This window comes from Mytilus californianus, unplaced genomic scaffold (genome assembly GCF_021869535.1).
Source record: "Mytilus californianus isolate M0D057914Y unplaced genomic scaffold, xbMytCali1.0.p SCAF_7, whole genome shotgun sequence".
NCBI lineage: Eukaryota > Metazoa > Mollusca > Bivalvia > Mytilida > Mytilidae > Mytilus > Mytilus californianus.
The window spans coordinates 116,220,163-116,234,785 of NW_026262723.1; the positions used below are offsets into that span (position 1 = coordinate 116,220,163).

The following is a 14,623-nucleotide window of genomic DNA, read 5'->3' on the forward strand; positions in this document are numbered from 1 at the left end:
CTTTTGCAGCCTCGGTGGTCGAGTGGTCTAAGTAGTCGAGCTATGAGATTGTGAGTTCGAATTCCGCAGGTGCGCTCGACTTAAATCTTAGTTGACTAGGATTGTCGATTTTCCTATCGAAATTCGGTTGTTCTCTACGCGCACTCCGGCTCCCTTCACCAATAAAAACTAATCGTATATTAGCTGATCCTTAAATGTTCGTTTTAGAATTTTTTGTTTCCAAGCTCCTACTTGTGATTTGTATGGAATTACAATTGTTTGATTCGAGCGTCTAAGATTAGTCCTTTAAAGACAAAACACCCGTCTGGCATATTAGCTTATAAGGCCGGGTAAATTTGATAAATTTCTGATCTAAACACGATCTAAAAGGCTGAATCTGGCGCGAAGTATTTAATTAACAAACAAATAAATAAATGAGTCTATTGTAAACTACTGTTGCATTATTGTGTTTAAGAAAACAAAACTAGAAATTAACTTTATCTGAGGCTTAATAATTTCATATATTAATTAAATTTAGTATGGGAAGCGGAAATACGTTTGAACTCTGAAATAACGTTGGTTTGCATAACAGTCTTTATGTTTTTAAGAAATATATGTAAAAACTAATAAAATTTGACTGCTTGTTTAAGATAACGTTTTGAATTGGATAAGAATGTTCGGAACATATCATTATTTTTCATTGAGAACGTATACTTATGGTGTTTTAGCAGAATTGTCACGTTAAATTGTTCTAAATTATAATCTATCATAAAGTTGAAATCTATTGACCACCCAACTCTTTTAAAGCTACATGAAATTTTGTTGTGGATCTGTTGTATAAGGTTTACGATTTTTTTTAAACATAAGCCAAAATTTAATCTTAATAAATGACTAATTACTTTTTACTCTAATTAATCAATAACATTGTTTTATTTGGTATCAACGAACGGTTTATTGATTTGTTTTAACAGAATATTAAAGAATAACAAAACCATATTATTCTAATTATATACAAAATATGTCATAACAGTACATGAGGTGCAAGTCCATGCCTTCGCTTTGCATGTTTTGTTTTCTTTCTTAACTGCATTTATTTTTCATTTTTACAGAATCTAGATTTGCTTAATCTACATTATCTAGACGTTTCAATCTATAGCTAGAACAATTCATTTGAGCTTCAGTTTAAAGCCTTGCCCATCATTGAGGCTGTGTAGATTAGTAATATACATAAAGTTTTAATGACGGTTTTAAAAACGGTGTATTTTTAAGTTTAATTGCTAAGTATCGGTGATTTTTTATATTATAATTCAGGCTTAAAAAAGGAAAAATAACAAAAAATACCGAAAATTTCAAAACGGAAAGTCCCTTATCACATGGCAAAAAAAACATCAAACGAAAATGGTGGTTTAACCTGGTTTTATAGCTAGCTAAACTTCTCACTTGTATGACAGTCGCATAGAATGCGATTATATTGTCATCAATGTACAGATTTGTTGATGAAAAGAATACTCTTTCTTATTTAACCTCTAGTTTTGTTGAATCTGCGGAATATTTCTCTTCAATTATTGTCTTTGTATAAAGTCGATAATTTTGTTTGTCTATTTCAAATAAATATTTTCTAATTACCACCTTCAAAGGTTTTTTTTTATATATATAATTCATTCCATGAGAAATGTTTAAAACCATATTATTCTTTTCTGCGTGTTAACTTCCCGATGCCATTTTGAGTATATGCTCTTGTTTAATAATTTCGGTGTTCCTTTAAAGGTTGAATATATAAATCGCTATCAAATTTACAAAGTCTCCTACTTCTTAAAACCTTCGACAGAGATCTGTTTTTTTATTAGTAATTCTCCTTTCAATAGCTTGAACATTTTAGTACGACGCTTTTGACAATATCCAATCAATTGTCAAGTAACATGTTTCCTATTAAAAATTACCTATTTTACTACAATGAAGTCGTTTCGCGTAAAGAAGCAATGGGAATGTAACTTTGTGAAACTCTGTTATCAAATTGTTATCGTAATGTTATAGCAATCATTGGATAATATGCTCTTTATTCAATGTAATTTATAATATTTAATATATATTTGTTTTGTACACGTCATATTTTTCAGATACATTCACAGATTGAAGTTTTTGGGGAAACCAATTGTCAAAATCCACATACTGTGGATTCATTATTTTTCTTTGGGCACCAGTTTTTGCAGATATCGTTGGTACAGATAAACCACATTTTTAGTGTTCAACGAAGTGCAAATTTCCTATAGGTTTGTTTCCAAACTTTGGCAAAAACACAAAATGAAGTATTTGCAATAATTGGTAGCCACGATAATTAATGAGTCCACAGTAATCTCCTTGGGTTTGATTGACCTCTTTAAGCTTGTTTAATTGCTTTAATTCGCTGACAAGATGTATAAAATATTTCGATTTTTTAAACGTCAATTTGAAATTTAATACACAATTTTAGTAAAACATTTTGTGATGTTTCAACTTAACTACAGAAATGTATATAAACAAAAAGAAACTGTTGGACAAGAAAGATTAGATTTGTTGTTTATTTACATACTATATTGTAGGTACATACTACTGCTTGAACATGGTGTTGATTACACTTTCATCTTTCCTTAATGTTTTTGTTGTTAATATGACTTTCTTTGGAGCCCGCGCACCTGTCCCTTATGCACTGAAAAGGGTAAGTTTCAAATATAAATAAATAAAAGCACACTTCAGCATCACATCATTGCACCTCTGTGTCACCATCAGGGTTCGGAGTACTATCGCGGTTAAGAATCTTAAATACATGTATAAATATATATAACTAGCTATTAGTCGTATTCATTTTGTATCTTGTGACTACATAACTTCGAGGTATTATGGTCTAGTGTAAAATTTAAACTTATCAGATTAAAAGAAATATACATTAAGTTAGTGTGATGTCTCGTAAAAAATCAATCTCGAAGCAGTGGTATATCAGCAAATGTAATTCTCAAGTCAGAACCAATTACGCACATATTTTTACACCAGTTTCAGACAAATATAATATTTAGATAAGCACAAGGGAAATTCAGCAGGATGTATATGACTCGGAAATGGATAGAGTTGCACTTCAACTTCCTTGAGCTTTGACAATGATTAATCTATCTAAACGTTACAAATGTCATTCTGTTCTGGCTTTTTTAATATTTTTTTTATTAAAATGACAGTTTTTTTAATTATCTAAAATAAAGTTATATAGAAAATACTCATTGGTAAATGTAACAATACCGATCTGCAATGCTAACTACAGATCGTAACGAGTGAGAATCAGATATTGCTTGATATTATTTTCTACAATATCAATAATAGAAATAAGGTAAACTTTGTAGGGTTTGTTTTTAAGTCTTCCGAATGAATTTTTGGAAAGTTCAAACCAAGTGTGTTTGCTACATGTAGTTTTTATTATTATCTATATTATTATGTTTATTATCTAATGGCTTTTGCGATTGCTACTTTTTCAAATTTCTTCAAAGACTCTCAGAGCTACAATTGTGGTAATAATTTAACTAGCAATCATAGATTTTTAATCATAATTACCCTAGTATGGAACAATTCTTGGATTTCGAAGGATTGGATTCTAGTAATAGAAATGAATGGAAAAAGGAGTTGAAAGAGCTACCATATTTTTATAAACATTATGACCAACACTTTGGCACAAACAATAGAATTTCAATACATACAGGATGTTATTCTAATTTTGATAAATTTCCCAGAAATCTTACAGAAAGTTTATGATTATGAAAAGCATTTTTCGGCAATTTGTACATTTTCCTTTTGATCATACTAATATACTAATATCTTTAAGATTATGACATACGCGTCAATTTATCAATGAAATGCACGCTACTTCTTTCATACAACCGAATAACTATCCGAACGTTTTAAGCGCGTAAAACCCACCATGTTTTCTTAAATGTCCTGTACCAAGTCAGAAATATGGCAGTTGTTATCAAATAGTTCGTTTCTATGTGTGTTGGCGTTTGTTTTTGTTGCACTTCGGTGTTCATGTTGCTCCTTTGTTTTCCTCTTATAGTTGATGTGTTTCCCTCAATTTTGGTTTGTAACCCGGATTTGTTTTCTCTCAATCGATTTATGAATTTTTGAACACCGGTATACTACTGTTGCCTTTATTTACTAACTATTTCATTTTACCTCATATTCTCAACAAAAAAACATACAGTTAATACAAATTGCCGATAAAAAGAATAATGGCATTTTATTTTTTTTTTATACTGACTCAATCAGCTCTTTTATCTGTTCGCCCTAGCGGGCTCGCTTGATATTCTTGCTGATAAAGTCAGTATCAAAAACAAAAATGCAATTATTCTATATATTTAGCAACCGTCTACTTTTTGAAACGTTTTGAACTAAACTTCTAATGAACATCCAACCCTTTTTAACTCTCCAGGAAATTTTGTTGGGGATCTGTTGTATAACTTCTAAACTTTTAACTTTAAAAAATCAAATTTAAGGTACGTTTTATCATCTTCATTCAATAGCCAATGATCATTCTACAACTTACTCATATGGGTTGGTTATTTTTCGTGATTTGTCAATTTGAAATTCAAACGTTTTGTTTTAATAATCACCTTCCCTGTATACAATTATCTAAAGCTGAAATTTTGAACCACAAATTACGCATCGGTTTCTCCAAAAAAAAAACTTGTGTTAAGCGCTCGAAAATCTTTTCGAAAAATTTTGTCAGTATAACGAAACTATAAACAACTGACATACAAGCAGAAGCTTTTCCTGGGTATAAAACCAGGTTTCAGCCACCAAACATGTCTGTTTGAAGTTAGGAATATGACAGTTGTTTTCAATTCGTTCAGTTGGTCGATATAGTCCAACGTTTGATTTTGTCAGGTTTTATGTAGCTCCATTTTCTTAAATTATCTTGGCGTTCGATATTTTTGTTAATACTTTTTCATACGTTTTTTAATATATTTTGAGGGTAGCGATCAAATCTAACTTTTTATTTTAAATACTTGTAGATAATGTTCACATGGGTAGCCAGGATGTTATGTATGGAAAATCTAGTGTTACCTTTTATGAACGATGGAGAAATGGCGTGTTCTTCAAAACCACATTTTATGGGAGTCAATAGTGAAAATAAATGGTCCAATGATTGGAGGGGATCCAACGAATGTTTATTAACAGTACAAAAAGACATAACAGACAACAGCTCACAACTAGCACAAATACATGCTAAAGTTGCTGAAATACGAAACTTTCTCAAATTATACAAAGAACGACTTGAAGAAAAAGATAGAAAGGAAAAAGTAACGAGAGAATGGAAAGCACTAGCTTTAGTTTTTGACAGAATATTTTTCATAATTTACTTAACGACCATCGTAGTATCATTATCAATTGTTATAGTGTTTATTTTCTCAAGCTGAAGTTTTGTTGTGATAATTCCTAAATTAGTACACTATGGCAGGATGAATATCAATTGACTGATACAATAATATGGGGCGTTATGGTTTCAGGTATCAATTCCTTAAATTATATCAATGTTTCTAAAAGTTTAAGTTGGTTTACGCGATTCTTGTAACTAAAGACATGTTTATTAGTTTTTTTTTTAGACATTTGAATCATGGTGACGGATTTGAAAAAAAAACCTATTATTTTCATTTGACAGTGTGTTTCAATGAATTTCTAAAATCGTTTTCACGTAAAAATCTGTAAAGATATTCGTCAAAAAACAAAATAAATGAAGGTAGGAATTGAATAACTACGTCTTTTATGGTTTGTCAGGGAAAAAGTTACACTCGAAATAAAGAATAAAATATGCTTTAAACAGTAGATATGAGATACAAAGGACATCTTGTTATGTTTAAATAGTGCATCCTTCCATAGTGTACATATCTTTAGGAATACGGGATCAAAACTATGAACCATTCCCAGTTTGTTATTATGCATAATGTTATTGTTAACAGAAGTGTCCTTTACCGACAGAAGTATTTATTATTCATATCACACTACAGTAAAACATTTATTATTCATATCACACTACAGTAAAACAGCCTGACAATTTGTGAAATTTGTATTGTTTCCACTTTAACTGTATATATACACATGCACAACACCATTCCACAACGCCATTAAAATTGCACTGGAAAATTTTAATTTTTCACATTGTAAATATTTCAGGTTTTCAAGGCTGTATTTTATTAGATGTTTTACGATGCACGAAAAGTTGAGAGTAAATTAATTATGAGGTAATCCGAAATCCTGGAATAGTGTTATATTATTTTGTCATAATGTAGATGGAAGATCAATTATTACATTTTAAAAGGTTCAATTATATAAAGAAATTGATCTATTTATAATGAGAAACGCACTAAATAAATGTTTGTATCCCACTTTTTTGTGGTCACGGGATTGAATTATTGGAAGAGTTTTCCTATTTATTTCTTGATATTATATAATATGCTATAACGGTGCAACTCTTTTCTTTAACTTCTAACTAGTGGAAATTTAAACACTATACACACCTTTAAAACTCAAAACAAAAGAATGTTTTTATAGTCACTGATGTATGCCTCAGTTTCATGATTTCTAGATCGTGAATATTATTGTATTTGTATTGTATTATTTTAAAAATGTCTGTTGTAGTTTCAGTTTTGTTTTCACTACAGGATGGCAGGTTCCGGGATAATCAAAAATATAATATTACTATCATGCACAGAATTATCCACTATTAACAAAAAAAGGGGCTTCATTATAAAAGTTTTAAATTACATTTCGTACTTCAAAACAAGATGATAAAAGTGATTAGAAAATATAGAAAAAGTGATTAGAAAGTATAGTAAAAGTGATTAGAGAATATAAATGCATAACATGATTGCATGCTACCTGTTGTTCATTTACATTATTTTAACGAAGGAACAATGTTTGATGTCTAATAATTGTTAGTTAAATTAAATTCTGTACCCAATTAGCCCATAAAATAGAAATTAAGTCTTAGTTTTATATAAGATGCTGCCTACGTCTTCCACATAGGTTACTACCTTTTCAATAATTTATTGACTTTGCATGATGTAACTTCATTAGATCATTTTTGCCTACTTGAATATAAGATATTGTGATGAAAATATAGTGTCGCCATTGACTTTTTGCCTTTAACACTTTGGTTTTTTTTTTATATTATTTTACATCTAAATGGGATATATCTATTTGGTATGCTAAGAGCTATGTAGTAGATTTGACTGGCAGTACAAAAACGTGGATTTAAACAAACATATAAATTGTTAGACATTTGCAGCTTAAAAATAAACAAAATAATCTACATTATTGACCTGTACAAACAATTGAAAAAAAAGTCTAAAATGATTTTTTGAAATTGGAAGACAGGAATTGATATTAAATGAAACCCAACGAAATGAGACGATTTGTTTTACATACAAATATAAAGATTTGTTATGATTGCCAATGTGACAATTATACAACATTAAACAACGAACTAGGATCAAGACAACTACAGGTCAGCGTAGGTCTTTCAATAATAAGTAAAACAACTACAGGTCAGCGTAGGTCTTTCCATAATTAGTAAAACAACTACAGGTCAACGTAGGTCTTTCATTAATAAGTAAAACAACTACAGGTCACCATGGGTCTTTCAATGATAAGCAAAAACATACGATACAGTAAGGTATGCTATAAAAGATTTCACAATAGAACTATCTACCTGATATGAATAAATATCATTAAACATCAAACAACTGACCGCAACCAGTGATCACTACTGGACTACAGGATTCTGCCGTTGAAATGGGACATTGAGAATATAGCCATTGTAATCCTGTTTGAGAGCGCTTTATTTATTTACTTTAGTTAGATTAGCATATCAGGTGCTGCTTGAAGTTATATCATACAATAGGATATGAAGTTTATATTACAGTTAATTGTGAGTCACTAAACTAACTCTTAAGCTAGTATTTTAAAATTATGTAGTGCTTTCTCAATTTCATAGCCAAAACACAACACAATGCAATATCCTGGTGTATAAATATCAATTGTATGAAAGAGTTCTTTGTGTATTATTGGCCAAATGTGTGAATTCTAAGGGTATCAAGTTTCACCGCCATATTGTCGGATAGTATCACGTTTCACCGCTATAATATGGGATAGTATCAAGTTTTACCGCCAAATTATGGAAGATTATCAAATTTTACCACCATATTAGTGGACAGTAAGAAGTTTTTCTACCATATAATGGGATAGTATCAAATGTCACCGCCATATTATGGGAAAGTATCAAGCTGTATCGCCATATTATGCGATAGTATCAAGTTTTACCACCATATCATGGTATTATGGGATAGTATCAATTACCTTTAACTTCATATATTCCAAATTAACGTTCTTATGTTAAAAATTGTTATGTACTCTAGGGCCATATACAGTTCTTTAAGGGCCCCTCCATAAAAAAAAAAGACACAATGCTTTGGCAATATGTATAAGAAGGCTGAACAATTTATCAAATGTCAATGCTATCTGATAAACATTGAATAAGCTATCCCTATCAAACATTTTGGAATAAGAAAATATAAGTAAGAAACAAATGAAGGATTTATGTTTGAATTAAATGAGACGTAATTTTTTGTAGGTGAACTAAATGGGTCGTAAATGAAATCCTATATTTTCTATGATAAACGGAATGAGCCAGATAAATAATCACTAGACTGTTAAAGTTCAACATTGTATATTAACTTTTTCTGTTAACCTATATATATGATTAAAAAAATCTGTGAAACACAACTTTACCAACTAAGAATATTCATATGAAAAGAAGTTTAAACGTCGTGAAAATATTCCTTACTTTTGATAACATAGGCAAACAGTAACAACGAAATGTCAAGCTAACTTTCTTGTATTCTTGTCTTTCATTTTTGCTTATGTACTTTGTCTATATGCCATTTTGTTTTTTCTTTGTTAAAATAGTTATTTGTTTTTATAGTGATTTAGGTTATAACACAATGTTGACTACTGTACCCCAATTTTTTACATTTTTACCTATTATGTCTGTTTGTTTTGCTCACACATTGTTGTCAATATAATGGAATTCTATATGACTGTAATACAAGTGAGAGGTTTAGCTAGATATAAAAGCAGGTTTAATCCACCATTTTCTACATACGAAAATGCCTGTACCAAGTCAGGAATATGACAGTTGTTTTCAATTCGTTTTATGTGTTTGAGCTTTTGAATTTGCCATTTGATAAGGGACTTTCCGTTTCGAATTTTCCTTGGTGTTCGTTATTTGTGTTATTTTACTTTTTTCAAAACTGGAAAACATATCGACTGCTGATCAACTTTTTTCACCATCTCACAACTTAAAATTTCGCATTAATTTATTGTATGAATGGAACAAAAATCTGCACAATGATGGTTTTTAATAGGGCCCATTTAATTTTTACACTTTTTATCTCACCTGGCCCAAAAGGACTAAGTGAGCTTTTCTCATCACTTGGCGTCCGTCGTCCGTCGTTGTTCGTCGTCGTCGTCCGTTAACTTTTACAAAAATCTTCTCCTCTGAAACTACTGGGCCAAATAAAATCAAACTTGGCCTAAATCATCCCTAGGTTATCTAGTTTAAAAAATATATCCAATGACCCCGCCCATCAACCAATATGGCCGCCATAGATAAAAAAAAGAACATGGAGATAAAATGCAGTTTTTGTCTTATATCTCTGAAACTAAAGCATTAAGAGCAAATCTGACATGGAATTAACAATGTTCATCAGGTCAAGATCTATCTGCCCTGAAATTTTCAGACGCATCAGACAACCCGTTGTTGGGTTGCTGCCCCTGAATTGGTAATTTTAAGCACACTTTGCAGTTTTTTGTTATTATCTTGAAAATTATATAGATAGAGATAAACTGTAAACAGCAAAAATGTTCAGCAAAGTACGCTCAACAAATAAGTCAAATGATCAAAATTGTCAATTGACCCATTCAGGAGTTATTGCCCTTTAAAGTCAATTTTTCACAATTTATTTTCGTAAATTTTTGTAATCTTTTACAAAAATCTTCTCGAATTAATCTACTGGGCGAAATAGAATTAGACTAAGCCACAATTTTCAATAGGGTATCTTGATTGAAAAATGTATCCGATGACCCTTACATCCAACCAACATGGCCGCCATGGCTAAAAATAGAACATAGGGGTTTACTATATAAGTCCAAGGGAAAATTGTAAAAGAACAATTTCAAATGGTAACAACTTGAAAACTAATCTAAATAATGATAAGGGGTCTTCAGTAACCATTGTAAGACTACAATGGTATGGCCTGCTTTAAATTTAACTACTGGGCCGAATTAAACCAAACTTGGCCTCAATCATTATAAGGGTATCTAATACTATTTATTATGATTTTAACCTTATTTTACATAATTTCCAAAACCACAGTAGATACAGGTGAGCGACACAGGCTCTTGAGAGCCTCTAGTTTTTAAACTCTGGATTTAAGATCTTGACATATTCTATGGACATCTGTATATTTATGAAGACTGCATATTGATGTCTTTAAGGAACTTTTGTCGTTTTGCTTCAGTCTCATTGATGTACTATGTGTCATGCAACGTGTTTTATTCATATCAATTTATGACACATTTTGTTCCGTATGGACGGAAGACTTTTTGTAAATGGGTGTTTATTTAGCACTGTTCTTACATTTTGTCAATGTAGACCTCAAAAATATCGTTTAAATCAAATCAGTAAAATAAACTATATGAATTGATTCGCAGTTTAAACTTGTCTGTCAAATTGGCGAAAACCTTATTTAAAAAAAACCTCAAATAACCCAATAAGATTGACGTGTATACATTGCGGTAAGAACCTTGATACCTTTTAGAGATTAGTAAAGTGATGATGATGATAACAGTAAACTCTATGCAAATATTAGTGTTATCATTATCCATTGTACAAATGAGGAGTGCAAAAGTTTGAATAAAGTTACAATTTTATGAATAAGTATGTTTTTGTGTTGTTTTTGTATTTTGTTATTCATTATGACTTGTTTAGAAAATGGAATCAAAGTCTGCAATAGTATAAAAGCAATGAACTTCACAATCCTTAACACAGTTTTATCTCATTCTAAGCTGAAAGATGGATTGACATAATAAGTCCAACCTGAGATCATCCCCGGTTTTTGGTGGGGTTCGTGTTGCTCAATCTTTGGGTTTCTATGTTGTATTTTGTAAAATGTTGTTTGTTTGTTTGTTTTTTTTTTTTTTTTTTTTAGAAATTCACGAATTGGTTGATCTATACGATATGTCTGTGTCTAAACTAACTAACGACATTTTTACCACGTCTTAGATTGTGGTTTACCATCTACGTCGTCTGTCTGCTAAGTACCGAACGTGACCTATTCCAGAATATGACTGTTTTGCCAAGTGTGAATTCGCATTGCTTTACGACGTGTCTCGGTATTTATACATCCAACATTCATGTTTTTAGTTATGATGTTTCTTTTGTAAGTTCCGTTCGATATTGTGTTATGTCTTATCTTTTATGGTTTGATTTCTGTATTTTCGGTACATTTCACATAAGTCTTATTTGTCAGTATAGTCGAGTTAATTTCCATTTACCATGGATATTCTGTTAGTTCAAATAATTATGACGTCGTCACAGCATTAATTTGAAATGGCCTTTCAAGACCGCCATAGACATGATAATTATTTGGACTAGTATTATGAAAATAATTGTGAATTTTTGGATCTCGTTCAACATAATTGTATGAATTTCAAGATTATATATACGTCACAAAAATACGTCACTGTTTGAGGTGTCCTGTGCTGTCGTTAATGGGAGATGTCCGTTGTTTTTTTTGCGGTTTACATGTTGCAATGTACTATTATATTATTTATTTATGCATTTCTCTGTGCTGAGTGTTCTTGCGTTTGTTTGGTCTGTATTCCTGTCACGTAGTGTTGTCATTATAGAGATAAATTTTAACATTGTCATACAAGTGGGAGGTTTGGCTAGCCATAAAATCAGGTTTAACCCATCATTTTTTCTTAAAATGTCTTTTACCAAGTCAGGAATATGGCAGTTGTTATCAAATAGTCCGTTTCTATGTATGTTGGCGTTTGTTTTTGTTGAAGTTCAGTGTTTCTGTTGTTCCGTTGTTTTCCTCTTGTACTTGATGTTTTCCCTCGGTTTTAGTTTGTAACCAAGATTTGTTTTCTCTTAATCGATTTATGACTTTTGAACAGCGGCATACTACCGTTGCCTTTATTTAGCCATGGCGTTGTCAGTTTATTTTCGACTTATGAATTTGAATGTCCCTTTGGTATTTTTCGCTTCTCTTTTGCCTTAAGATAAAATGACCAACGTAAATACAGTTACTAGTTTGAGGTTGGGACAAGTCATAACAGCACTATAAATTCAAATAAAGCGTTCTCTTTTTTTTAATCTTTTTTACAAGACGTTGGTCATTTTGTTAGATTAAGGCCACAGTATCACCGATGCTCAAATCGATTTAAAAGAGATAAATCAAAATAACAATTAAAAACCGAGGGAATCACATAAACTCCAAAATGGAGCTAGACCGGGTGTATCGACAGGATGGGTGTCTCCTTGTATGTATGCATAATTCTACTTGCGAATCCACTCAGTCAAAATATCACTATCGGGTATAGGAAACAATCGGTAAAACTGCAGATTGCATACGACTACACTAGTAGATAAACTAATCATAGATACCAGGATTAAAATGTTGTACGCCAAACGGGCGTTTCGTCTTCAAAAGACTCATCAGTGACGCTGGAATAAAAAAAAATAAAAAGACCATATACAGTACGTAGTTGAAGTGCATTGAGGACCCAAAATTGCAAAATATACTAAAAATCTAAGTCTGCGAAAACATTTCGCTAGTGAGTTGAAATGTTGGGAGTTGGTAGACGTGTTTTTCACATATTGTCGATATTCAAATAGAACACACTGCTGACCTTATTCATATAATCTACTCCTCAGCGAAAAAAGACAAATAATGGACTCTTCTGTGAAAAAAGACACAAGACTATCAACATCAAACAACACATGGTCCACATTGCCTGACTTCGTATAAGCAGATAATGAAGTGCTTTGTTTTTCACTTACCAAGACCATTTGTGTTTGCAGTTAAATCAAAACACACAATACAAAATTGAACAGACAGCTACCTATTGTGTTCAAAGGCTGTCGATTTTCAAAGTTCTGTAAAGGTTCAGATTTTGAAGGAATGATTCCATTGGGAAAGGTGATATTTTGAATGGGAGTAGCAATTTTCTGCAACGGCATTTAAGCTATATCTGAAAACATGTTTTTTTTTATAAATTATAGAGGTCATTGCACTCTCTTAACATGGGATAACATGATTTTTGTCCCATTTCCGATCGGACGTTTCTGTGTATTCATACATTTCACAAAGTCAAACTAATGCCTACCTCAACAGGGGTCTTAAAACAGGTAAATGGCAGATGATGAGTAGATAACAACCTTGCTATAACCCAGTCAAATTTCCGGAAATACCACACGTGGCTCTAACACTTATAGTATTACAAGGACTTTCACAATTATTCTTCAAACAGGGCCACATATATTTCAAAACCCATAACTGCCAGAACTGCCAGAAAGAAGACACAAAATAAAAGAATCATAATTTGTTCTGCCAGAATTTCAGATGACAACCGCGATGCAATTGTGAAAAGAAATTCTTATTTTTAAGCAAAACTTCTTTAAAGGGTCCTGATGGTGAAATGTAACTGTAAGTATAGTTTTTCCTGTCTGATGGAGGGATATACTTTTTTGATTGATGATATATTTGTTACATATGGAGGACGTGATTTTCAACAAACAATCGGTATTTCTATGGTAACCAACTGTGCTCCTCTTCTTTTCGACTTTATCCTTTATTCATCAGAAGCTGTCTCCATACAAGGTCTCTGTAGGAATAATGAAAATAAGCTGGCACTGTCCTTTAACTTCACGTTCCGCTATATAGATGATGTCCTTTTCCTTTACGACAAAAGAGATTACTTTGGTTTCTTAATTGTGAAATTTACATTTCTATGTATCAACATTCCAGCAGCGCCTGCATATGGAGTAAATATCTCTCATTTGATACGCTATATACCAGAGCATGTTTTCTTATCACGATTTCTTTGATAGATGCTTGTTGCTTACAAGGAAGCTATTAAACGCGGAGTTCCAACTGGTGAAGTTGAAATCATCCCTTCGAAAATTATACGGACGCTCTTACGAGTTAGTTGACCGTTATGGAATATCTATTTTATGTTCCAATTGTCGTAACCACAATTCCATCCTCCTTTCCTCAAATGTGACTTACCAATGTTAACTTATTACTAAACTATTATGAACTTACATGAGCAACATGACGGGTGCCAAATGTGTTGAGCAGGATCTGTTTACCCTTTCCGAGCATCTTATAACCCGCCCCTCCCCCGTTCGTGTTGCGAAGTCTTTAGCTTGTCATGTTGTGTTTTGTGTACTGTTGTTTGTTTTTTCGTCAATTTCCTTTTTTTTTTTTAGAGATGTACCAGTTCATATTCCACATTACTATTATTGTTAGAAGCATATCTATGCAGTCCCTGTTGTAAA

At 31.7% G+C, this 14,623-nt stretch overlaps 1 protein-coding gene across 1 annotated transcript in view; it reads left to right on the forward strand.

Moving 5' to 3' along the window:
* Nucleotides 1-10,997, forward strand: part of LOC127707892 (neuronal acetylcholine receptor subunit alpha-10-like) — a 69,835-nt gene extending 58,838 nt beyond the window's left edge. The window contains exons 7-8 of the mRNA XM_052212649.1: nt 2,559-2,674; nt 5,010-10,997. Coding sequence (XP_052068609.1) covers nt 2,559-2,674; nt 5,010-5,414 — 521 coding nt within the window. The 3' untranslated portion in view covers nt 5,415-10,997. The remainder of the gene's footprint in view (nt 1-2,558; nt 2,675-5,009) is intronic.
* The last annotated feature ends 3,626 nt before the right edge of the window (nt 10,998-14,623 follow it).